Raw genomic sequence first — 23,832 nt, forward strand, 5'->3', positions numbered from 1 at the left:
AGAATAGTTGGTCAGCACTTCTGATCCTGCTGCCAGTTGCTTTTGGTTCTTAGCAATTAAGATTTAGAACAGCTTTTCTGTACCTTATTGTCTGCCTTCAAATGGAACACCCTCCTAAAAGGTGACCCCTGCCATATTGTTCTCTTGAATTAAATTACAGAAAGCAATATTTTTAGTCTTTAAAATCAGGCTTCCAGTGTTAAAATAAAATTTTCAGGAGTTCTGAAGGTCTCATTGAGCATATATTATAGTTGCCCACACTATACCAACCTGCTAGCTCAAATTTCATCCCAAGTAGTACCCAAGGAGAGAAAATCTAGTTTTCTTTTATATCAAGAATATGCCTGTAAATTTACTTTTAAAATTAAATGCTACACACTTCGGTTTATGCATAAGAAGATGAAATTGAATTTGAGTAGTGGTTTGGAAAGATGTGGTCTTGTAAGCCACACACTCACGCTTTGGCCCTCAAAGTGCCACATTAACTCTCTTTTCTCCAGCAACAATATTCTCACAGTTGCACTTCTATTGGGTATCTCTTGTGTATCTGCAGCATTTGCTTTTTGTTTCCTGGCATACTTGCTTGCAGTTCTTCAACAACCTGTCTTCCTTCCCCTCTCTCCCCACCAAGGAAACTTGTGATTTTGTTAGTTTTCTGAGACAAAATGGAATAGAAAGAATTAGTATTGAATTAGTGAGCACAGAGAAGAAAGAAATTGAATGGAGCATGCTGAGCTATTTATAATCACTATTTTCCATGGACTTAATGGATATGAGTAAACAGGGGTAGACTTCTTAAAGAGTCATATAACCTCCTTTTCTATTCATTTCCTTGAGCTGTAAAAACTGCTTTTTCTTTTTAAAACTACCTTTCACAATGTCTGGATAGTGATGATTGTTCTTTTGGAGCATCTAGTTAATTTTGATTTCATCTCCTTTACTCCTTTCTCTCCTTTAATCCTTTATGGTAGGTACTGATTATGTGGTGCTTTTTCTGCATTAGCTCATATTTAAAGCAGAATGGTTGCCCCAGCAGGGAAGGCTGAAGGTAAATTAAAGATTATCTTCAGGAGGTACAAAGTTGAAGCCACTGGATGACTTGGTATCTGAGTGATATACTATCACAAATTAATAGATGAATACAATTCCCTAAAGCAAATAAAAAATAAATGCAGTGAATGGGTTTAAAGTTGTGTTGGAATGTTCTGCCACTGTCTGTTCTCATTAGTTGATTCACTTTCTGAAGGTTAACTCTGGGACACATACATGTGTATTGAGTGGCTTTTTCTTTGTGACATATTGTCTATACACTTGAAAGACCAGAAACAGATTTTCAGAGCTTTACATTTTTATATTTGCAATCTGTGCAGTTAGTGGCTAATAACAGTTTAAATAGATAGTATTTAATTTGTTCTGCACATTAACCCTCAGCATTTGTTTTTCAAACTGCTTTGCTCAGCTATTTCAGACTGATTGTTAAATTCCTATTTTATCTTAAAGTGTAGCATAAAGAGTGGTCTCTGGACACCTTCTTGGCTTTTGTATTCCCCATGAATTATAGCTGACCTTATTCTCATTCTTGCTGAAGGCACTGAACTGAGCAAACCTTGCACTAGCTGGTTAATGTCAGGTCAGGTGTGAACACCCTGCACATGTTTAAAAGTTTATATGCAACATTGAAAGAGAAACTCTCTTCAACAAAATGCTTGTGTTTTGTTTATCCCAATTAGAAACAGCACAGTTAAAATTTGAAGTCTGATAAAAGCGTGACACCCTACATGTAGGTAAATTTATGTCCTTGTATCTCTTACTGTTGAGGGAAACTTTTGCCTCAAATTCTCCTGACTTGCTTTTTGTCAGGTGTGAAAACCTGAATATAAACATTAGTGCAAGCAAGGCAGCAGTAGACTAAACCAGCTGTGCTGTGTGACAGGCCTGCCACTACATTAGTGATTATTCCAGAGCCATACAGAAGCTAGAGAGATGTAATAAGTGTTACTCTGAAAGTTTCTTCTTCGTTTTGGTTTTAGTAAGAACTGTGAGTTCATTGGTTTTCAAGGAAAAGAAAATGAAGTCTTTGCTGCTTGGTTAGCGCTGTTAATATGAAGATCTAAGGAAGGTTCTGTTAATACCCTGACTAAAATTAGGACATGCTATCTCTACTGAAGCATACCAGAAGACAATCTCAAAATAATACCCAGAACTGTGGTTCTCTGACCAAAAGGCTTGTGAATTGAAGTAGGTCACTTTTAATTCCTCAATAGGTCACTTGACCACAGTCAGCACTTGTGAAGGACAATGCTCTCAAAAGCAGAGTAGCTCATATTGCCTTCAGACCAGCAAATGAATTCACAAAGGTTCTTTTTAAGAAATACATACAATTATAAGATACAGTATCTTTCAAAAATAATGAATTAAAACAGTATAGTAGTAACTTTGCTTTTGAGATAACTCTGTCAGTTGTCATTGGGTGATTGTGGGTCCTGGAGTGGCTTATCAGTACATGCAAACAGTGTGATCCTCAGCAGTTGTACAAACAAAGCTGAGCCTGTCACTGGCAAGCAATTAAGTGTATGATTATGTCATTTTGTTTTTGTTTGTTAATGATGCTTCCTGGCTCTGCTGAGGGTCTCCATACATGTCTGGAGTATCTGTAATGTTTCAAATAACTGGCAATGGTTTCTCTGTTTCAGTGATAAGGCAGATTTTTCTAGTGTTATTCTTTTTTTGTTTTGTTATGTGTTTGATATAAACCACCAGATAAAACAATTGCAATTAGAATGTATGAAAAAAAATTTAGGTTGACTTTAGGTGTTAGCTGATTGTCAGTCATGAGGAAGCTGTGATCTTTCTGCATATGCAAGCTAGCAAGGGAAGATAGTCAAGTTGTTCTACAGGTACTGATGTCTTTCCACTAAAACCAAAGGAATTGTAAGACTGAAGAACTTATACTTTTCACTTCACTAATTTGAGTGATCTGCTAATATTTATCAGAGAGCAAAAAGCTTACTTTCTTTGCTTCCTGAAATTACGCCTTGTGATGTGGGGTTTTTTTAGCTCTGTCCCTTGAAGAGTAAATCTTAGTAGATGCAAAAAGTATTTGATATCATGATATAATTCTGTTAATCTGTGTCATCACTACTGATCTTTCAGAGATAAACCAGTTTCGCATATATTCTGGCTCACCAGACTGATGTTGCATCTTTTCATGGAACCAGATTAGTATTTACTCATGAAAACACAGCCCTCTGAGGCTGCTCCACACACTCAAATTGCGCTGACACAGAGCAGTTAGTTTGTAGAGCTGCATGGTGAGAGCTGGCAGTGCTCTTTTGCAAATACCATCTCCAGCAGACCCAGGGTCATGTGTGTGGGGACTGGCAGCCTGTGTGAGCAGCCCTTCCTGAAGGAGCCTGTTCCCTGCAATCACAAAAGTGTCTGTAAAGAGCCATATGTTAGGACCCTGGTGTGTCTGTGCCCTGCTGTATTGCTGTTCAAACCATGGCCCAGAATGTGCTATAGGGTGCTGCTTATCTGAACTAACCTGCAGTGCTGCAGTGTCATCCTTTCAGTGCCATAATGACTTCATGGAACTTCCTGTAATTCAAAATGGCAGTGTTAAAGCCTCACTCTGCCCTGGGTACCTCAGGTGCAGAGAGGGATTAAAGCCCCTTGAAGTATTAAAATGCATGTACTAAAAACAGGGTTTCAAAAATATGTGTTCAAAGTTCAAGTCCATAAGCACCAACATTGAAAAGTCTTAGTAAGCAGTAAATATTTAAATATAATTATTTATAAATGGCAGAACCTGATAGGCAAATTTGACTTTTTCACAGGACCCCTGTGGTGCTATTTGGCAAAGATTACACACTGCTTCAAAGTACCTGCAAACCCCTAGATTAGTCAGGCCATATTTAGGTTTATATCTATACTGTGTTCTGTATTTTAACACCAAGCCAACATTATGTGGGACATCCAGTCTGAGGCTGTAACCCTTAGGAGCACTCAGGTTTGAGACATACCTTTGTCCTTTACCTGCTTTTTGTTCCCAAACAGAAAGATCCTGGAAGTTCTACAATGCAAAAGTTTCGTTTTTGCCTACACATTCACAATGTCTGTACTTAAGTGGTATCAAGAGGACATGAGTGTGTCTAACTTCAGTGTAACTGTCTTTAGTGTATTTTGTTTTGGCTCATAAAAGTATTTTTGTTTTGTGAAAAGTATTAAGTTTTTGTAGACTTCTGGTCAGCAGAATAAGAGCTGGCTGGAGCACCCAAACTTTACAACCTTGTGACACCTTCCTGGAGTCATCTGAGGAGAGAAAACAATTTCGTTACTTACTGCCCAGGACTGCTGAAATTCTCAACTTGACTGGAAAAATGAGCTGCAAATGTGGAAAGTGATTATAGCCCACACATTTCTTTGTGATTCACACCTTAAGTGTATCTTACAGCCAATATGACTGCAGTGAGCAAAGAAATCTGTTTGCAGCTGTTGATGAGTGTGATCTTGGTGGGAGGTAGCGGCAAGACACAAGTCAAGAAAAATGCCAAAACAATCTCTCAGTAACTGTTTCATGTTGCAAGCTTAAAGCTGGACATCATGATCACAGGAGCAGCATGAAGCAGTTGAACACTTTGCCAAATTTGTACTGTGCCTATTAAGGATGGTGCAGCAGAAACAAGCTGTGTTGTGCATTGTGAAATACTGTGCAGAGCAGATGTTCCTCCTCTTCATCTTTGTATAACAAAAGTAAAACACCCTTAGAGCTGGAATTGTTGAGTGAAGGACTGTGTTATTTGGGACTGAGCAGGTATTACTCATTACAAGGTTACCTAAGCCCTGCTCCACTGTGGCTCTGTGCACACCAGCGCTCCCAGTCTGGGTTGGCTGCGCAGTGTTCTGAGCCACTGGTCACAATTGTGTGGTTTCAGGTTATTGCCAGACCTTTGCTTCTTCCCTGTGCATCTTCTGAATCATCCTCTCTGTCAACCAGAAGGAATTGTCCACTCTTCCTGTGTTTTGCAGGGAAAGCACCTCAGCAGGGTCTATGCAGTGGGGCGTGTTGCTGGGTGTTGGCGGCATTCAGGGAGCAAGCACAAGTGCTGGGCACTGGTGTTCTCACACTGTGTTGCTTTGGAAAGAATAACTGCAGGGAGGACAGCTGGGGAATCTCATGTCAATCTTATATCCGTGTTCTGTTTTACAGCTTTCTTGCTGCATTTCTTTCGCTCTAAATCTCTCAAAGAAGGGATCTCATAGCTGTTTTGTAATAATGCCTTCTGGCATACCAGCTTGCTTAAATGTTTCTGTTCTTTTAATATTTATTTCTGAATTTCCTCAGGAAGAATAGCCTAACAGCTTGAGAAATACGTATGTTGAGATTTCCTAGCTGAGTCCTACTGATCCTGTTTGTTGGCAGCTGCAGCTGAAATTGTTGCTGTCCTTGTGTAGGAGAGCGGATGGATTAAAGCGATGTGTAAATGTGGGGAAAGAGCTAGAATTTAACCCCAGATCCCCTTTTCTTCAGTATGTGGCCAACTAGGTTAGGCACTGACAGCTTCACAACCCTGGTGTGACACCAGCAGTGTTTGTCATTCCCAAACTGCAGTCTGCCTCCTAAATATGTTTCTAATCTTGCAGACTGCCACCAGGTCTCTGCATGCCAGAAGGTGAGTGATGGGGTACAGATTAAAACCCTGTGATGAAGCAGAGTTTACAAAGTGCTGTTTGTCAGAACCTTTCCATGGTATTGAGAGTACAGCTACAGTCTCTTAAGTGGCATTTCTTACCTGCTGCATCCTGCAGTCTGTAATCAGGAGAGCGCCTGAAATATCAGACAAATCATAACCAATCCTCTGTGTGAAACCTAAAGGTGGAGGGCTTTTTTCTCACTTTTTTTCTTGTGTTCAGTCAAGTAAATTAAAAAAAAAAAAAAAAAAAAAAAAAAGAAATGCAATATATATGATTTTGTTGTAAGACTGTCTGGTTTTCCTGTTAGATGAAATTAATTTTAGTTCAATTTTGAAAACAATCTTCTTATGCTCAGAAACCTGTAACTGATATGAAAGATTTTGCTACAAGACTTTGAACATTTCGGGTGTTTACAGCAGGTGATGTGAATCATATCTCAAGCCCCTGCAACCTCCTGAGTTTTCTACTAGATTACATATTGGAAGTCTGCTTATAAGAGGTAGATCAAAGGACAAAATGTGGTCCAAAAAAAAGCTTTGGGTTGCCCTTTCTTAATTTTTGATACTTCTGCAGTTTTCTGAGAAGCCCTCCAGTAAAAACAGGACAGCCACATAATTTTTCCAATGGAGCATGGAGGGAGTCAGATCTACTTTCCAGAAGAAAAACAAGTATAAAAGGATTTTTTTTCCATTTATGGGTCACTTTCCTTACCTCAGCAAACTGAAGTAAAGCATGTGTGAAGGGATTTTTTTCTTCAGTGAAATTACTCAATACAAATGATGGTTTCTTTCTAAGGTGTTACTCTATTGCCAGCTCAGCTCAGTCTCTATTTTGCCATAATTTCTCACCAACAGAAACAATTTCAGAGGCTTTTTCTGTGTGTGCCTTTCCTGTTGTAAAGAATTTTAGTGTGTTTTTAGAGGTTTGGATGCAATACACAAACTAGTATCTTTTGAAGTTCATCCTTTCATTGTAGAACTAACAAAAACTATTTGTGGATTAAAACAAATGTTTCTCAAGATTAATCCTATCTGCTTAAATCTATTTGTATAAAAACCTTTGATTAGGGAAAATAAAATAAATGGAAGCTACATTTCTTTATGCCAGATTTGTGTTCTTCTTGGGCAGACATTTCAGTGCAATTCTGATCTAACAGGAATTGTCAGCTTGGTGCAAAGCCATGAGATGTCAGCTCCAACCAGACCCTATAATCTCCAACTCGTTCTGAATTGAATCTCTTTGAGAATCATGTGATGATCATTGTTTTAAATTCCTCATACCATACCTCTGCAAAAGTGAGGATTGAAATGCACCTCCAAAAAAGTAGGCCTTCCTTTTGAGAAAAGTGAAATGAACTCATGAAATATGCATGCCATATAAATATGCTTGAGCAATTTCCGTAGAATATAATCTCTACAAAAGATGGTGTGTTTTAGCTTTTAGGAAACATTTTTGTCTGAATTAGCAATTGTCAAGGAGGCATGGTTGAAAAGATTTTCTGTAAAGAGATGAAACATCAGCTCTCCAAACACCTTGGCTTATCTAAGGAAGCAAGTTGAGACAATTGTTTTGAGCCCTCTGAACACAGCAAGGTACCTGCAGGGACTCTTTGCAAATTCTTTTGATACTGTTTTGTCCTAAAGAGTGCCAGACTCTCTTTCACACTTCAGAAGTGCAAGAATTTTGCTTATCTTAGAGACTAAAGTACCTAGGAGATAAATGGAGATGGAAATGGAAAAAAAAAATACTGTGCACTCTTCCAGAAAATGGATGGATTTGTGTTTGATGCAGTGGCATTACTATTTTGTTCCACTTTCAAAACATCTGATTTTGTTCAGCACTGTGTAAAATCTACACTTTTTTTTCAACTCCTGTGGAGTCTTTTCCTTACTTTTCCTTATGCAGAGCAGTTTCCTTTTGGCACCCTTGCTCTGTGCTGTGCCCCTTTTCCAATGCACTGGTCAACATTTGATGCCCATTTCTGGCAATCAGAAGCACTCCATAAATCAGAGTTGAACTGGAGGTTTGGAAGAGGCTTTGGAGGTGATAAAGTTCCTGTTTTAAAATAAAACCAGAAATGGCAGGTTGGATGAGATTCTGTCTGTTCAGCTTTGCTGCCACATCATGGAGAAGGAAGTCTGGTCTTCAGTCAGAAATTTTCTGGGGTCAGATTTGGACTGATATTTTGATATTAAAGTTTTAAGCTGGTTGTGGAGAAATGAGAATGAGGAAAAGAAAAAAGTTAGCATGACTATTGCTTTCAGCTTCTAAATTTTAATAAATTTAATCCCAGATAGAGGAGTTCTGGAGAAATCAGGCTGTGTAGAAGCACTGGCATAATTGATGGGTTGCAGGCAAATACTAAATAGTGCAACATATAGAATATGCATTCCCCTTTGCACTGGAGTCTGTAGAAGTATTTCACTGAAGGAAGTTGCTGCCAGCAAGACGCCAAATGGGGTGTGTTACTGCCTTTTTTGGTTCTTGGGATTCTAAAATGAGAATAGGAAAGTTTAAACAAAGCAGACAATTTATCAGAGGCATAAGTTTTTTTAAATGTGTTTTGTGTTTGAGACAAAGCATTACTGTTCCTGAGATCTTGTGGCACCCAGTGACTGGTAGGAGACTGAATCAGTGCTTTTTCTGAAGTGTTTTAAAAGTTTGAGGTACTTCATTGGGTGAAACTTCTCACTGTCCAGGAAATGCTTCATTGGACAGTGTGCCAGCAGTATCAGCTTCTGTACATTGCTTCTTCAGTAGTGCAAGATAATGTATTATGTAAACATGGACCAAACTTCTGATTGCAATTTTTGGTATTTTTCTGTGTTCAGCATGGTTTTGCTCCTGCTTACAAAGAAATATTTTAACTTTTCTGGGATGTTACTGTGGAAAAACTGTCTGACTTGGTACAATCATTCAGTCATTGTGAGTGTACAGTCATTGAAGAGAGGCTGGGGAGTGCTGCTAATCCATAGAAGTAGGCTTTTGTTAAACATTTGTTTTTCTTCTCACATTTGTTTTCTGGAATCTCCTCAGTAGTGTTGGCCCCTGATGGTATTTACATTTGTCTTCTGAATTCCCAGCCTTGCTGTTGATTAGCAGGACATAGCATGTGGTGAGACTCCACTCAGCAGGCACAGCCCCAGCGTCATCAGTTGCTTGCTCCTCTCCCATCCCTCTTTCTTACAGTTTGAATGTTACCTATCTTTAATCTATAAGATGTGGTACTTCTGTGCCAAGGGGACTGTGCTTATGTTGCTGCAACTGACTGACTCTGGAACTTCTCTTTCACAAGATCACTTGCGCTCCGATCAGGTAGTATCAAAAACTTTTCTGCTTCAGAGCTTTTATGAAAGTGATCTAATGTCATGGATCAGGCTTTATGAATTGAAAATTTATAGTTGTTAGTTCTTGTGTGCTTTATATTCTTCTGTGCTTTTATGATGAAAATACTGAAATTAGCACTACAGCTGATCCAGTCGACACTTGTAGTTGGAGTTAAATAGGAATAGTCACAAGAAACTGTTACTCTTCTAGATCTGTTAGTCTGGCATCCTTCTGGAGCATTAATTCCACACTTTGCCTGACATGAAGTTTGGCTCAAAAGCATTTGATTGTGTTAGGAGAGTTTGTTTGATTTCAGAAATGTCTGCTGGTATTTGTCTTTCTCTTTGTACGTCTTCAGTCTTGGATGTACTTGACTCCTCCTCAGGGAACAAGTAACTCCATAGAATCGTGATGCTGCAACAAATGCTATACCTCAGGCTCTGAAAATCCAACTGAAAAATATTCATTTTCCTATGTTACAAATTAGTTTCCCATTTAAGTCCAGGGGTTTGTTTTCTTCTGTCAGTTCTTCCTTACTGCTACTGAGAAATAGTTTCATTACTGCTAAAGAATGATTCATTAGCATGTGGTTTGCATTTGTAGGAAGCCAGTCTTGTAGAGACCACATTCCTGATGCTTGTTTGTTTTACAGACTCAAATGCAGATGTTTTCCTTGTACAAACAAGTCAGAGGTGTCTGTCTGGGTCTGCCAGGCTGGGGGCTTAACATAACAACCCATCCCAGGCTGGCAGTGTCACTTCATCCATGCAGACTGTGTGTTGGCAGCAGCAGCCCTGTGTGCCACGCTTCATCTAATCACAGGCTTCTGTGCTGGGAGGGAGGGCAGTGCTGCCTGGAAGCCTTTGTTTTCAGAGGGTCACATCACATTGCTGATAAAGTTGAGGAAGGTAACATGCCAGATCTTGCACAGCATGAACTAAAGCTTTGGTTCTCCTAGAAAAAGGGTTATTTGTATATTGAAAATTACTGTTTTATTAGTGGGATTTCTTAGTGGCCAGCAAAGTGGGCACATCAGAATATAGAGGTGGGTAAGAGTCAGTTAAAGACCACATCTGCTTTGTGTGTTGGTATTGCCCTGGTTTAATTCTCTGACACAACCATCCAGCACTGAAAAATGTCAGTGCAGGACCAGGGCAGTATCATGTGGCAGCAATAGGTCAGTTATGTTGTGAAACTGTACCTTTTCAGCAAGGTTGACTTAGAAGAGTAATGAATATGCTGCTTCTAGGTGTGGAGAGCCTGACTGTTTTTGTAGGAGTGACCATTGCTTGTTTTTCCTTCCAGGATAGTGTTGGTGTGCTGTCTGTACTGCATCACATCCTGTGATTCACCTGTAGCAGCGTTCAAGAAGGCCTATGGCATTTCAGCCAGTGATTTGGACTGACAGCTTTTCTAGGAGAAAAAAAAAAACTCTTCCTACACCTAGAACAGAAGGAGTTGTTTTCTGTGAGCAAAGTAGAAAGATGCCTTGGTGATAGCTCGTCTTGGAGTGCGGGAGGCAGAGCCCTTTAGTGTCAGAGGAGGTTTGAATGCAGAATGTACAGACAACAAACTTGCCCACGTGCTTCCTAGCACAAATAGCAGTGGGAGACAGGCATTGCCAGCCCTCTGAATTCCCCTGGAAAAGGTCTGTTGTTTGGAGGACACCTGCTTTGTTTGAACTTTAGGACCTGAAAGGGTTGAGAAGCAAGGTGAAGGTCTATCAGCTCAGCAGATGTCTGTCGTCTTGGTGGGTAGGAGTCTTCTTGTGCAAGCAGAGAAGTCTGTTTTCTTCTGAAATAAACTAATACATAAAATGAAGGAGAACTTGTTTGCTTGTACCCTTGTAGCATTATTTAAATGTCATGTTGCAGTACTCTGATGGTGCTCAGGCTAGGACGGATTGTGCTAGTGTTTGCCAAGAGTCCACGTAATGCAAGCAGCTCTGCATGGAAACAGACCCTGTCATAGTAGTTTTCTGTCTTCTCTCCACGCCAGTGTGTAACTTTCTTCTCTACAGTGAAGGACTGTCAAAATGTTTTGTATTTTCCTCATACCCTTTGCTGTCACAGTTTGCCTGTATTTGCAGCCTGTTGCTTCTTCTCCACCTCAGTAAGTGGTATCTGTCTGCCCTGGAGTTCCTACTTTGCATTTTTGGTGAGGACACAATGGCAGTCTAGTCTGGCTCTCCAGAGTGGTGGTGACAGTCAGGACTGGATGTGGGGCTTCTATGAGCCATTAAATTAATCCAGTCCAATCCAATCTTGATTCCTTCCTCTCTGTGCTGGTGTAACAAAGTATGTGAGTTAGTTTTTGGTACACCCATTCTTCATTCCAGCTTTTGTATTGCAGGTGTACTGGCTCTGAGTATCATGTCTAGCAATTTAATGTGCATTGATTATAACTGGGATATTTTACTGAGTTTGTACAATTTTGATATGAAAATCGTACTCCTAAGCAGAGTGTGGCTTCAAAATGTGCAAAGTTTGACCTTTTTTTTTTTTTCTTTTATTTTCCACCTAGGTATCACATGCTGTTGCAAAGCTAGTATTAGTTAGTTTCCACTGGCAAATCTCAGAGATTTTGGAAAGGTAAGTGTAAATAGTCTTATCTCGTCTTTGCTTAGTGCTTTCCCCCCTGGCTTTGCAAAAATGCTCAGGGTGCTCCATAGGTGTATTTTCTGGCAAGTATCTTTGGACCTGGAAGCAGGACATGCAGTCCATTTTAGGGAGCAGAGGAAAACTACTGATCTGTTGAGGCTGCACTGCCTGTAAGAAATTTTTAAACAGGGAGAGGGTAGTAGTGGTAAATGTCTTTCAGTTTAGAAATTATTGTTATGCTGGGAACACTCTAGATAGATTTATCTTAAATTTTGAGGTAACAGATTGAAAGTGCTGCATCTGTATTTATTTAATAGACATAAAGATAATATATTCTGCTTTGAACATAGGAGCCATAAATAATAAAGGAGCACTGGCCCTATACTGATGTAGTCTTCGGTTGTACATTCACACTGAAGTTTTTGTTGACATTAAGTGATATTTTTTTCCAAGCTGGCCAGCACTTGGAGACCAGGAGAAGATAATGTGAGAGAACTGAGCACTGCAGCTCCCTTGTTTGGTCAGTGTCACTGTAACAAAGCCCTCCAACTGATTTCAGAAAGAGGGTTCGGACTCGGCCTAAACGTATGCGAGAAGTGCATTGGGAGGCACTGCTGGCTGGCAGCCCCTCCACAAAATACTGGCTGAGAACTGAACATTGTCTGAAAATAGAGAGCATATCAGCTTGACTCATTATACTCAGACATTTTTGGCTCTGTAGCCAGCAACTTCATCCAGAGAATGTATGGAAAATGCATCCTGTGTATGGATGCTATTGCCTCCTTGGTTACCCTGTATCCTGTGAAAGCTTTTCCCTGGGGTTCAAGGAGGGTGAGATTCCTGCATAGCAGTTCAGGGTGATCATGCCGGTTAACTGATGAGACTTAAACATGAGGAAATTTGGGGAAGGGTTTACTTCTAAAATGATGAATTTGCAAATTGTTCTCCAGCCATCTAGTTATCAAACTGCTCTCTTGATACAAAATGACATTCTCAAAAGAAAGCTCCCTAGTACAACTAAGTGTTGGTGAGGAGGGAGGACTTGCAGCAGGGCCACAACAGTGATGCTGCTGTTTCTGAATTCAGTGAGATACAAACATTCATCTGCAAAGGAAATCACAAACAGCAAAATGTGTTGCATAATTCCATGGCTGCTGATAGACAGCTTCATATGCCTAAAGGGTGGTAGAGTAATTGCTTAACTAGAAAATAGTCTGGAGTTTAAGTGAGACTTAACAGAGACAGCTTAATTTTACAGAGGAATAGGAGACAGTCTGGAGCCTCACGGGTGTGTGTTATTGTGGACAGTTGCTTAGGACTAGTCTAGGAGTGTGGATGGAAAATCTTAGCTTAAAAATAATTTTCAGGGGAGGGAGGTAGTTGTAGAAAAACATTCATCAAGATGTATAAGGGAAATGTCAATCCATTACCAGGAGAAGTAGTATTTCTGGTTCCAAATAAACTCTCATTAAGTTTTGTTGATGGGAGCTCAGTTCAGTATATGAAGGAGCCTCACACAGGAGATATTTCTACTTTCCTTGTTGAAACCTACCCTACTATTTGCACAGAGACAACTGTTTATTCAGGCAAGAAGGATCAATTTAACAATGTAAAATGTATTCAGAACTTGATTTGATCATTCTTCAATTGCCTTTTCAGGCACAAGTCTAATGCTGCCCAATTGCTAGTAGAAGCACGAGTTCAGCCCACCTCATCCAAACATGTAAGTATGCAAACTATCCCGTCTGTTCCCTTGGCAGACACATCTGACCCCCATCCCGGGGATTGCATTACTAATAGCATACTCTGTCCAATGTTAACCCTTTATAAACTCCGGTCTTACACCCTGATTCATTGCTGGATTTACTTCTGAAATGAGAATGCATTCAAGAGGTCTCTTATATTTTAGTAGCAGCTTTGCTGTTGGCTTGCAGGTAGTGTTCAATAATTACTTTCTTCAAGAAAATTAGGATCATTTTTTGGCATGAGTGATGGCAGACGATGGAAGGAGCAGAGTGCATGGGCTTGGCTGCCTCTTCCAATTCTGTTCTCTGTAAAAAGTCACTGAAAGGAAGTTCTGGCAGCACAGAGTGAACAGAGCTTGTCTGTGTCTGGAACAGATTTTTAAAATTTTATCTTTTCTTTTAGCTTTTTTTACCTTTTTATCTATTTGCACAGCTCAGGGATGCTTAAGCCAAATCTCCCAGTGAGTTGTGTTGCTGCTGAGTCAGTCAGTGCTGATATTTGAACCAACTACTTGTTTTTTGTAGCCAGGGCTACACAGATCTTCAGATACTTCCCCCCTCCCCTTTAAATAGAAACTTCCTGTTGCATGTTTATAGGTTTCATTCATGGTGGGTGTCTTGGTACAATGCAGAATTACCCTAGGAACACATTGCCATGTGTCAGATTTTGAGTGATAAAATACTGCATCTGGGTTGTGGGGGAGAGGAGATGTTAAAAGCTTGATTTGGCATCTGAGCTCTCTTATAACTAGCAGATAGTGCAAAAGCTAAACTGACAGAAGTGTAAGCTTCATTGGCTAAATAATCTGCCTAAAGTCCAGAAAAAAAAATTCTAAATTGATATTACCTGCAAATTAGTCCCATGTATTTCAAGATTTATCCAAGTCTTGTATCAGCTGTTGCTTGAGTATTCCCCCTACAATGGGCCATTCCAACCTCCTTGGCAGGTAAGGTGAAGACCACCGGCACATCATTTCAGTCAGGGTCCTGGGTTTGGACCAAACACTTTCCCAGCTTTAATTTACAGTAACTTTATATTTTGCTCTGAGGAGGTAGGAAGTAGTATAGGAATATTTTTCGCCCAATGTGGCAACTCAAAACAATGCTTGAGGCAAACTTCTATACATACTGCAAAACTGAGACAAAACATTACAAATATAAACATGACAAAACTACTGAGACAAAATGCGTGCAAATAATTGATGCAATGAAGAACAGTGTAACTCTTCAGTCCTGTTGCCACTTCCATCTGCTCATGGCCAATCATCTTCTCATGAAATACCTGTAAGAGGAGAGAAAAAAAGAAAACCCAGTCCCTCGTGGACTGGTTTTCAAAAGAAAGAACTCTCCATCTGGTGTTAATTTTGTGTTCTCTGCTACGGGCATCTGTGGCTACCCATGGGATCCCTGAGCTTTGCCCTTTGTACAGCAGTCTGAGTCTTCATTTGCAGCAAATCCTACCTGCCATAGGTTACCAACTGCCCCCATGTTAAAACCAGGTCCTGTCTGGAGTCCATCCCCATGAGCAGCTCTAAGCAATTGAGTTGTCTAAAGCTTCCATGAGTCAGGTAGTCCTTTAATCAGAGTTTATTCTCTCTGTCTCAGCAAACAACAGCATGAGAGGACTGAAAGGTTGCAAGACCCCTCTCGTGTATCAATTGGAGGCAAGCAGTCTATTGCACACTCTCAATGAGATTACCCTATGCTGGAGTAGGGATAGGGATGGGTTCTCTCCTCTCCAGGGGGTCTAAACCTCCTGCCCAATAGGCTGTCCTTTGAGTCAGAGACCAGGGCTTTCTGTCATTATGCACTGTGAAAGACACTCTGGGACCCCAGGGTCCTTGTGTTTTGTCCTCCAACAGCTTTATGCTGTCTGCCCCCAACCATCAGTGAAATCCTCCATACATGCTGTTTTGGTTTCCTTTGCTTGCCTGCTGTATTTTTCTTGCAGCTGAGCCAGCTCAGTTGCAGAAAAGGGCATTTGTTTAGTTGTTGCAGTGGGTGCTGCCTCCTCACACTCCCTCTCATAAGCAGCGTTGGTCTTTATGGGCAGAGTTTAGGGAGAGGTTGGGGTTCTGGCTTTGCTGTATCAAGCTCCTCCCAAGGATAAAGGCAGGTGACATCATCATCAGTAAGGTCCACCTCTTTAGTGAGTCTGGAAAGCTCCATCTCATTCTCCAAATCCTTCCCCTTCAAGCAGGCAATCTGCAAATGTAATTCTCTTTCTCTTACAAGAGATTTGTTTATTCAAACGTGCAAGTTTTCTGTTAGTGTCTTTTCAGCATTTAGCTCATTATGTATTTTCTGCTGGGCGCTGTGTTCTGCCTCCAAGGTCATCTGCAGTATTTTAGCCAATTCAGTCAACGACCCATTCACCTCCTTATCTCATTGCTTAGCTCTGTGCTTATCTCTTTGAACAACTATTAAAGCAGCTCCCAAAAGTGTGCAGACTATGGATTTTCCCTTACTGATTTGATTTTCTTCTTTTTTGTTAAATACTGTATTTTTTCCACAAGGCCAGGCAGAGATTGCTAATTTTCTTCAGCCCAGCTCTGTCCATTCAAAGCTGGACAAGTTTTATAATCTTTTAGCAAGTCTAGCTGAAGGTAGCAGTTGAGATTGTGCTTTTCCCAGGTTACCATGATCTCTCTGCTGGAAAATTCATCTTCGACTAAATGACAGTTCTCCTTTGTCCAGCACTGTGTTGTCCCAGTAGAAAGTAGCTCCTCACCACTCTCAAGGACACCCTGCTCACTTCACCTGAAAAATTGTCACACCCTGAGTGCTCTCAAGTGCTTGAAAGGGATTTAGCTACTTTGCTACCCCTGGGCAGAGTGCAGGAGAAGACAACAAACTTCTCGGGAGGTTAAATAGCAAACTTTTACATACAAACTTTGGACCATAAAGAACTTGGCAAATATTAAAGCAAGATCCAATTAAAGTAAGGCAAGGCACTGACTTAGCGAACTCTAATCCATCCAGGTTTCAAGAAAAGGAAGTTAGGAGAAGAAAGAAAGAAAGAAAAAAGAAAAAGAGAGAGAGGTAATGGTAACCACCTTGGATCCAGTCAGTCTTAGCTGCTGTAAGGTCCAAGGCAGTGGGGCTCATCAAGGCTGCACACTGTAATTACAGCCTTTTATCTGTTCTGATCCCTTGCCACAGGTGTGGCTTTCAGTGTTCCAGTGGCTTGGTCCACTTTGGGCCTGGACCAGAGGCTCTAGGCTCCAGTGGGTGGGATGTGGAGCAGTGGCTACACCCAAACACACACTTCAGTTGTTTTGAGCCATTAATAATTTCTCCAGTCTCTTAGAAATGGTGATTTTGTTTTAGGAAGAAAGATGCTATGGTTAAAAAGTTAATTTAAACTTGATTTTCTAGGCGATTCATTACAGTCTGTGTGTGCTAGAGCAAGGTGTTCTGTGCTTCAGCTTGTAATGCAGAATGATTCTGGGGACAGATGCTCATAGCGAGTGTCTGTAGAGGGACTGACCCCATAGGGAGAAACTGCAGTGGTGAGCTCAGAGAGGCAGCTTGTGGGGGTTTGAGGTGGCACGTGTCTTCAGGCTGAGCAGCTGATCCAGGCAATCAGTGCAATTACAGACTCAGTGAATCTTGTTCTGGTCTGTAACTGAAGCCACTTAGAACAGATTTACATTGCTTCCTCTTTCATGTGGCCATGCCATAAATCAAGTTCTGTCAGTCATGTGGCTGCATATCATGGGGCTGCTGCTCTGCATCTCTGGCAGGCAGAGATCGGTGTGGAAACTGATGGCAGGCTCACACCAGCTTCTCCACGAGTAGCAAAGTGGTTGCAAAGTGATTATATGACTTGTCTGTGAAAGGAAAAACTGGAACATAAACTGCAGCTGACAGCTTTGTAGAGCCTTGGTTTTGATGATGCTGAGCTAGACCTAGTTCTGCAGGTCCCAGGGGTGAGTGGAGATGTGTTGCAGGCTAGATATGCTGTCTAGAGATCAGCTTTGCACTACATAGGGGGAAACCAGACTACTTTCAGTGGTTTGGTGAAGCAATAGCAGTTATGCCTGATTTGAAACAAGCCCTCTCAATCCTTTTCAGCTGAAGGGACGATGCCTATTTTGCCAAATGTAGAATAGGCAGAAAATAAGAGATGGGAGGTGATAGTTTGTGAATTCCCTTTCCTCTCTGTATAAACACTCTACAATTGCGTCTCCCATTACCCAGAATTACTGTCTGGTACAAGGGCAGTGCTAAGTCTGTTTGCAGTGACAGCTGCTCTCCAGAGCCTGTGGAGATAGTCTGGCCCAGTTAACAAAGAATATTAGTAAATCCAGGCAAGGACTAACACAATGACATATTTCAACCAAGGTGAGAGTAAGAACCAGAAAAGTAAAGGTGAGTTCTGGGTAGCAACAGAGGAGAAGCAGAAACTCTTCAGCAACTGTTAACTTGTGCACTGTGGGATTAGAGGTTCTTGGGAAGGACTGACTGTTTGGGGCAGTGCAGGACCTTAGCACACCAGCTGCTTATGAACCTGTTCTGGACCTCTGTGGAGACCACTGTCACCGTGAGGGTGGGGCAGGTGTCTGTGGATGAGCTGAAAATGCTCTAGGAGGTCTGGGACGCTTTCACTTTGATTTGTGTCTCTCCCAGGCAATGGTACATTCCTCCCACCACTGCGCAGTGTGCATGCAGTTTGTCCGGAAGGAGAACTTGCTCTCCCTGGCTTGTCAGCACCAGTTCTGTCGCAGCTGCTGGGAGCAGCACTGTACAGTGCTCGTCAAGGATGGTGTTGGAGTTGGTGAGTTCAAGGTGGATGTGGTGCTGGGTCTGTATTTGCCCCACTGGCCATGATGATGAGTCAAGAGCAAGATTGTAACAAGTTAGAAACTGCAAATCTGTTGAATAGAATTTGCATCTGTGATGATGGACTGTTGCAATGCCCCTGGAGTGCTTGTGGATGCAAGCATCTGTTCCCTTTGTGCTGGGGAGAAGCCAGTAGTTGCCAGAGTTGCTTTGGGCTTTTCCGAGCCTATCTTTCATGTTGGCATGGCAGTAACTTGTAATTTTCTAATTTAAGTATCTGACCTTGTTAATGCTGGTTGAAGCACTCACTGGTCCTGGATACACATGTGCCCTGTCATCTTTTGGTGAAGACAGTTGGGCTTCAGCTTTTCAGCAGCCCAGATTTGTTTCACAGTTGTATCCCTCTTGCCACAACAACAGATGGCTCCAAGGAAACTGTGTTCAATACTCTCTGTGCATTCACCCCTTAGTATAAGTTGCACTGTTCTGAGATGTTGGTTTCTCTTCTTAGGGGTGTCCTGCATGGCTCAGGACTGTCTACTCCGGACACCAGAAGACTTTGTGTTTCCATTGCTGCCTAGTGAAGAGCTGAAAGACAAATATAGGCGCTACCTCTTCAGGGACTATGTGGAGGTAGTAGATTTTTTCAGTTTTAAAATACCGTGGGTCAAGTCACCAACGACTTGCAGAAATTTTGTTTGAAATGTCTTGCATTTTTGATTAGAACTGCAGTAGCTGCAGCAAAATTTCCTCAATAGGCATGATGTGGCTGCTTCTGTAAGACAGCCTCACTGACAAAATGCTCTAGCAGGTTGCCAAAGTAAATTCTGCTGTAAGGTCATCCACTAACTCCTTGGCTGGTGCTTCAAAATCCTCAGAGTGTTGCAGCTGAGAATTTCAAAACTTCAATCTGATTATTTAAGTCCTTCTTGTTCATACATAAATATTTTTAGGTTCAGAAAAATAGGTCCCTCAGCTTACGTTAGCCCAGCTGAATTGGCTTGCTCAATTACATTTTATGTGAGCTTTCTTGAAATTAAAGCAGCAGTTGTTAAGGTTAAATATGGAGGAGTATTCTGATAACTGGGAACAGACAGGGAATACTAAAAAAGCAGCAAAGCAATATAAAAGCATGGTGTCACTTCAGTAAGAGACCCTTTGGGAAGAAATGGCCAGCACAGGAGAGCAGCTGAATAGGTTCTGGGAAATAAGGAGAAGATGGGGGAAGAGCTCAAAAGGAGTAAAATTGTTTAGTGTCTTTGTGGGGTTTTGTTTGCTGTGCTGACTCAGCCTGTAACTGTGCATTTGAATTCCCACTAGAGAAGCTGTAAGTAACTAACAAACCTCTTCCATGTTAGGAGATGCAGGGTCTGTTTTGATAGCCAAGACCTGGTGACACTTTCCACTTTTTTATAATACAAAATAACTGCCTTGTATGTTTTTGAGGATAGGAATAGTTAAAGTTGAACAGATAATGGTCTCCTGCACCCAGTGCTGATCTTACTCCCTTGTTGTGTCCACAGAGCCATTACCAGTTGCAGCTGTGTCCTGGTGCAGATTGCCCTATGGTCATACAGGTACAAGAGCCAAAAGCCCGGCGAGTGCAGTGCAATCGTTGCAATGAGGTCTTCTGGTAAGAAACAGAGAAGCTTACAGATTACAGGGAAAGTGTGTGCTGTCCTCAGAGTCAATCCTTTTGCTTGCCAACAGTTTTGGTCTGTGGAAGTCTCTGAAATGCTAGAGTTGTTTGTAACTTGAGTTAGCCTGAGTAATTGGACGCTTGTGATCTAACTTCTGCAGGTGGTCAGACGTCCTCTTGTTTCTTAAACTCCTGGGAACTTGGGTGTTCTGACACCAGGGGACACAGAGCTTGAGTAACTAACAGATTACAAATCTACTATTCTCACATTTTGGCTAGGTTAAAGATTTTCCTACACAGTGTTTGATATAGATTCTGGTAGTAAACATGGAGTTCTCCTTGCTATCTGCTGGCATTGAGTGTTTAAGTTTATTAAAAACATTTGACTCCCTTAGAGTCAGAGAGACTCAGCTTTCTCATATCTCCATGCAAATGGCCCTTATTCACCTGGGGTTGTCAAGTCATGCTAATACAGGTGCCTGATACCTGCCACTGGAGTCAGGCTACTTATAAGTGACTGGTCTACCCCAGAACTCTGCTGTCATGTTCGAAGAGACATAGGTAGGCTCTAGGAAGGGACACATCAGCCCTCAGACACGTGATTTGTCAGGCCTGAATCCACTTTCATCCTGACTCTGGCTTTTACACAAGAAGGGGGAATTGGAGTTCAGTCTTGGTCTTCACACTCTACTAATACACAAGAGCATTTCCATCCCTTACTGAGGCCTCCAGATTTTGGTCAGGAAAACCTCAATCCTTGAGTCATTTCTGTAGAAATTGATATGTCTTTTTCTTTTTTTCTCCCCACTATTAAGCTTTAAGTGTCGGCAGATGTACCACGCGCCCACAGACTGCGCTACCATTCGGAAATGGCTTACCAAGTGTGCAGATGACTCTGAAACAGCCAACTACATCAGTGCTCACACTAAAGATGTAAGGACAGGCACCTGCATGTTATTTTTTTGTTCTCTAGCCCTGCCTGGAAAGCAGGATATAATTCTATGCACACATAGCATTGTGTTCTTCTTTTTCACAGACTGCAAATTCTCACAGCTCCCTAGGGACTGTCAAGAAGCTTCTGTCAGAAGCTACTGTCATATGTGAACTAATTTTGTCCCTATGGCAGTGATAGAACTCAGCTGAATGCCTTGGGAATGCTTTGTGTGGGAAGCTCAGCTGCCCTCCTGCAGTAAGGACCTGGTGGTCCTTACTCCAGACCTGGCGTGAATGTCTTTGACTGCCAGGTGCGCTGTCCTCCCACAGGCAAAAGAATTGTGACTACAATGAAATGATCAGTGGAGGTGTATTTAAAATGCAAGGAGAGGGTGTCATAAGTGCAAAGTCAGTACTATTCCAAGATTTGAAGTTTTAATGTCTTTTTGGAATTTTGTGGCCTGACTTCAAAACAGTTCTTGGCTACATTTGTGCTACCAGAGCCAGGGGCAATTGTGACAGTGGTGATTAGCTGCAAGCTTCAGTTATGTTAGGAAAGGAGGTATTTAGATGGACCAGGGATTTCAAATTCCCTTCCTTCTCGGGAGAAGATGTCAGCATGTGATGGTATTGTTCCTGCTATGCTTGTTTGTAGAAATAAGACTCTATTTTATTGAGCACTGTCCTGGCACACATTTTGCCTGACATGAAAATTTATACAAAGCAGCAAAACTCACTTCCTCCTTTTTACCTATGCAGCTCAAAAAATGTATCTGGACACCTGGGTATCTGTAGAGTGAGGGTGTGTGCATCTCTTGTGGTTAGGCAAATTTTCTGCAGGTAGCTGAGACATCATTTGTTAGTGGCTGCTGAAGGCAGAATATAGTGACAATTATCTGTCGTCAAAGTAGCTGTGATACACTGTCATACACAAACTAATTGTGTCTCTGTGCCTGAGTAAATGCAGAGTGGTAACTCAGCAAGACCTTCAGTTTTACAAGGAGTAACAACAGTAAATTTGTTCTCTTGAGGAAACAGTCCAGTGCTGCAGTGTAACTTCCTAATTTTGCCTTTCTGCTGTCTTTTAAATGGAGCTGTCAGGAACTGGTGGGAAGCAGGGTATAAATGCTAATATTCTCATATGAGAATATTTCTCATACATGAATGCATATTTTTAAGAAAAAAAGGCAGAGAGAAATAATGACACAAGTGCTGTCATTCTTCAGAAGGCTGTTAGAGTTGGATTTAACAATTGTGTCTGTTTCCTCAGTGTCCCAAGTGCAATATCTGTATTGAAAAGAATGGAGGCTGCAATCACATGGTGAGTAATTCCCTGAACACGTCAAACCTCCCTTGTTCTAAGTGGAATTTTTTTCCCACACTTTCTGCTCACCAAATGCTTCTCGTCTCTTCTTTTTCAGCAATGTTCCAAATGCAAGCATGGTAAGTTGGGCTTGGAAGCTGTTTTCTCTGCAATGTTTGTAAGTGGTGATGATCCCTTCACTTTTTTTTTGTGATTTTAAGATAAATTGTGAACACAGGCTGAAATATTTTCCCCCTAGTAAAAGCTGAACAGGATATTAATTACAGATTTCTGTGTGATAGCTTTTTTTCCCCACTGGCTGTGATCTCAGCTGTGTTCTGATTCAGTGCTGGTTTGGCTTCTGCCCCTGACATGTCTATTGGATAGAGAAGTCTCCAAAATATTAACAGTGGAATCCATATCACAGGAGATCTTTCCATGTAATTGTATTTGTAATCAGCTGAAAATATTGTCAAACATAGCCATTTACTCAGATCAGTTTAAGTCCTTCTGCTTAGTGATGGAAATAATGAGCTTCAACCCAGATGAAACTGCAGAAGCTGTGCACTGTTATATGTAGCAGCAGGTGTTGAACTTCTCAGTCTACTCCTGTGCAATTAGCAGCCTAAGTGTCTCTGAGCCTTTCTGTGGCCCTTCAAAATGACAACATGTTCTTGCACTTACCTTTTCATGGCAGAATTAATTTCTGTTGCCTTGGAGTGAGATAGCTGTATTCAGCCCTCTGAGTTAAGTGTACCACTAGAAACTATTGTAATACCAGAACCTTATTGGGAAGGTTATTAAAGATGACTGTCTTCTCTCATTTTCTTCACTTTGGGGTTCTCAGCAGCACTGGACGTGCTTTGATGGAGCTCTGTGACAAGGGGGAGCAGGCAATTGCCAAGATACCATGGTGACTTAGCACTTGAGAAGGTTGATGAACTCAGGAATTACAGATTTCGGTCTCGTTATCATAAGTAACACAGAAGGGATTCTTATTGTAGCAACTTAATCTCCCTCTTTTTTTCCTTCGCATCAGATCACTCACAGCCTCACTCCAAAATCAGAAAATTGTCATGTTTTGCTATTTTTACTATTGCTGTCTTTACTCTGCCTTCTTCCTATTTCAGCATCTTCTAACTCGAAGTATCATAAACCACTGACATCTGACATTGCCTGGGCTGTTCCCTCCTGGAGAGAACTAAAGGCAGACTTTCTTTTGCATTACTTAGCTCATTTTAGGATCTGATTGTTTGTGTTTTATTCAGAGAGAGGTTTGCATGGGGCAGTGTGCCCATGGTGGGGAGGGTGCACGAAAGAGACTGGCAGCCTCTTTAACCAAAAGTTAAAGACAGTATGTGCAGGGTGAAGTGCAGTTCTGCCCGGTGGTTTTTGGTGTACAGGATGCAGAGCTTCAAGGTTTACTTTCCATAGTTGAATGAGAGGCTGTGCAATTAAAATCTTCAAGACAGGCTGGTATTTTTGGCTCACTGTTGAGTTCTGTTTTGCAAGATGATACAAAATGTGTGTGTTTCTTGGCTTAGCAGAAATATCTGAAAACAGATGGGCTCTATCTCCTGAAGCTTTTCTTTCGCAGAGGTTTTTTTCTGTGCATCACAGTGGGTTTTTTGCTGTTTTCTGCAGACTTCTGCTGGATGTGTCTGGGAGACTGGAAGACTCACGGCAGCGAGTACTACGAATGCAGTCGGTACAAAGAGAATCCTGATATTGTAAACCAGAGTCAGCAAGCACAGGCCAGGGAGGCCCTTAAGAAGTACTTGTTCTATTTTGAGAGGGTAGGAGACA

At 41.4% G+C, this 23,832-nt stretch overlaps 1 protein-coding gene across 7 annotated transcripts in view; it reads left to right on the forward strand.

The window, feature by feature from the left end:
- The window catches only part of ARIH2 (ariadne RBR E3 ubiquitin protein ligase 2), a 36,693-nt gene that overhangs the window by 6,004 nt on the left and 6,857 nt on the right, over positions 1 to 23,832 (forward strand). For all 7 annotated transcript variants that reach the window (XM_023935245.2, XM_086845443.1, XM_086845445.1 and 4 more), the window contains 9 exons: positions 11,545 to 11,612; positions 13,281 to 13,344; positions 17,999 to 18,146; positions 18,663 to 18,784; positions 19,675 to 19,784; positions 20,606 to 20,723; positions 21,994 to 22,044; positions 22,145 to 22,166; positions 23,671 to 23,822. In XM_023935245.2, coding sequence (XP_023791013.1) covers positions 11,545 to 11,612; positions 13,281 to 13,344; positions 17,999 to 18,146; positions 18,663 to 18,784; positions 19,675 to 19,784; positions 20,606 to 20,723; positions 21,994 to 22,044; positions 22,145 to 22,166; positions 23,671 to 23,822 — 855 coding nt within the window. The remainder of the gene's footprint in view (positions 1 to 11,544; positions 11,613 to 13,280; positions 13,345 to 17,998; positions 18,147 to 18,662; positions 18,785 to 19,674; positions 19,785 to 20,605; positions 20,724 to 21,993; positions 22,045 to 22,144; positions 22,167 to 23,670; positions 23,823 to 23,832) is intronic.

This window comes from Cyanistes caeruleus, chromosome 11, assembly GCF_971803275.1.
Source record: "Cyanistes caeruleus chromosome 11, bCyaCae1.hap1.1, whole genome shotgun sequence".
NCBI lineage: Eukaryota > Metazoa > Chordata > Aves > Passeriformes > Paridae > Cyanistes > Cyanistes caeruleus.